The following is a 599-nucleotide window of genomic DNA, read 5'->3' as shown; positions in this document are numbered from 1 at the left end:
TGCTGGAGCTGTTGCAGCAGCAGACGCAACAACAGTAGCTGCATCAGCAACTGCAGCAGCAGCAGCAGCAACTGAAGTAGCAGAAACTGCGGAAGCGGCAGCAGCAGAAACAGCAGCACTACAGCCACGAACAACTGCTGCACAAGCATCCGTAGCAACCGCAGCAGCACCGGCAGCAGCTGCTGCAGCACAAGCAGCTGCAGCGCAAGCTGATGGAATCGTAGCAGCAGCAGCAGCAGCAGCGGATGCAGCAGCAGCAGCAGCGGATGCAGCAGCAGCAGAAGCAGAGCAAGGGTCGGGGACTGGACCAGTATTTGCTGCAGCAGCAACAGCAGCAGCAGCAGCAACAGCAACAGTAACAGCCACAGAAAGAAACCGAGACGCAGCCGCAGAAGCTACAGCAGCAGCAGATGCAGCAGCAGCAGATAAAGGAGAACGCGCGGCAGCAGCAGCCTGCAGAGACACCGCAGCAGCAGCAACAACTGCAGCAGCAGCAACAACTGCAGCAGCAGCAACCGCCGCAGCAACAGATGTAGCAGCGGCAGCAGCCGTAGCAGCAGTAGCCGCAGCAGCAGATACAGATGCAGCAGGAAGCGCTG

General features: G+C 59.3%; 1 protein-coding gene across 1 annotated transcript in view; it reads left to right on the top strand.

The window, feature by feature from the left end:
- The window catches only part of EMH_0001120 (protein kinase, PfEST homolog, putative), a gene marked incomplete at both ends in the record, with an annotated part of 27,896 nt that overhangs the window by 174 nt on the left and 27,123 nt on the right, over nt 1–599 (top strand). The window contains 2 exons of the mRNA XM_013495492.1: nt 3–10; nt 156–294. Of these exons, the coding sequence (XP_013350946.1) occupies nt 3–10; nt 156–294 (147 nt within the window). The remainder of the gene's footprint in view (nt 1–2; nt 11–155; nt 295–599) is intronic.

This window comes from Eimeria mitis, genomic scaffold, assembly GCF_000499745.2.
Source record: "Eimeria mitis Houghton genomic scaffold, Emh_scaff160, whole genome shotgun sequence".
In the NCBI taxonomy this organism is placed as follows: Eukaryota; Apicomplexa; class Conoidasida; order Eucoccidiorida; family Eimeriidae; genus Eimeria; species Eimeria mitis.
Note: the sequence above shows the minus strand (reverse complement) of the source record. Positions and strands in the feature narration are given on the sequence as shown.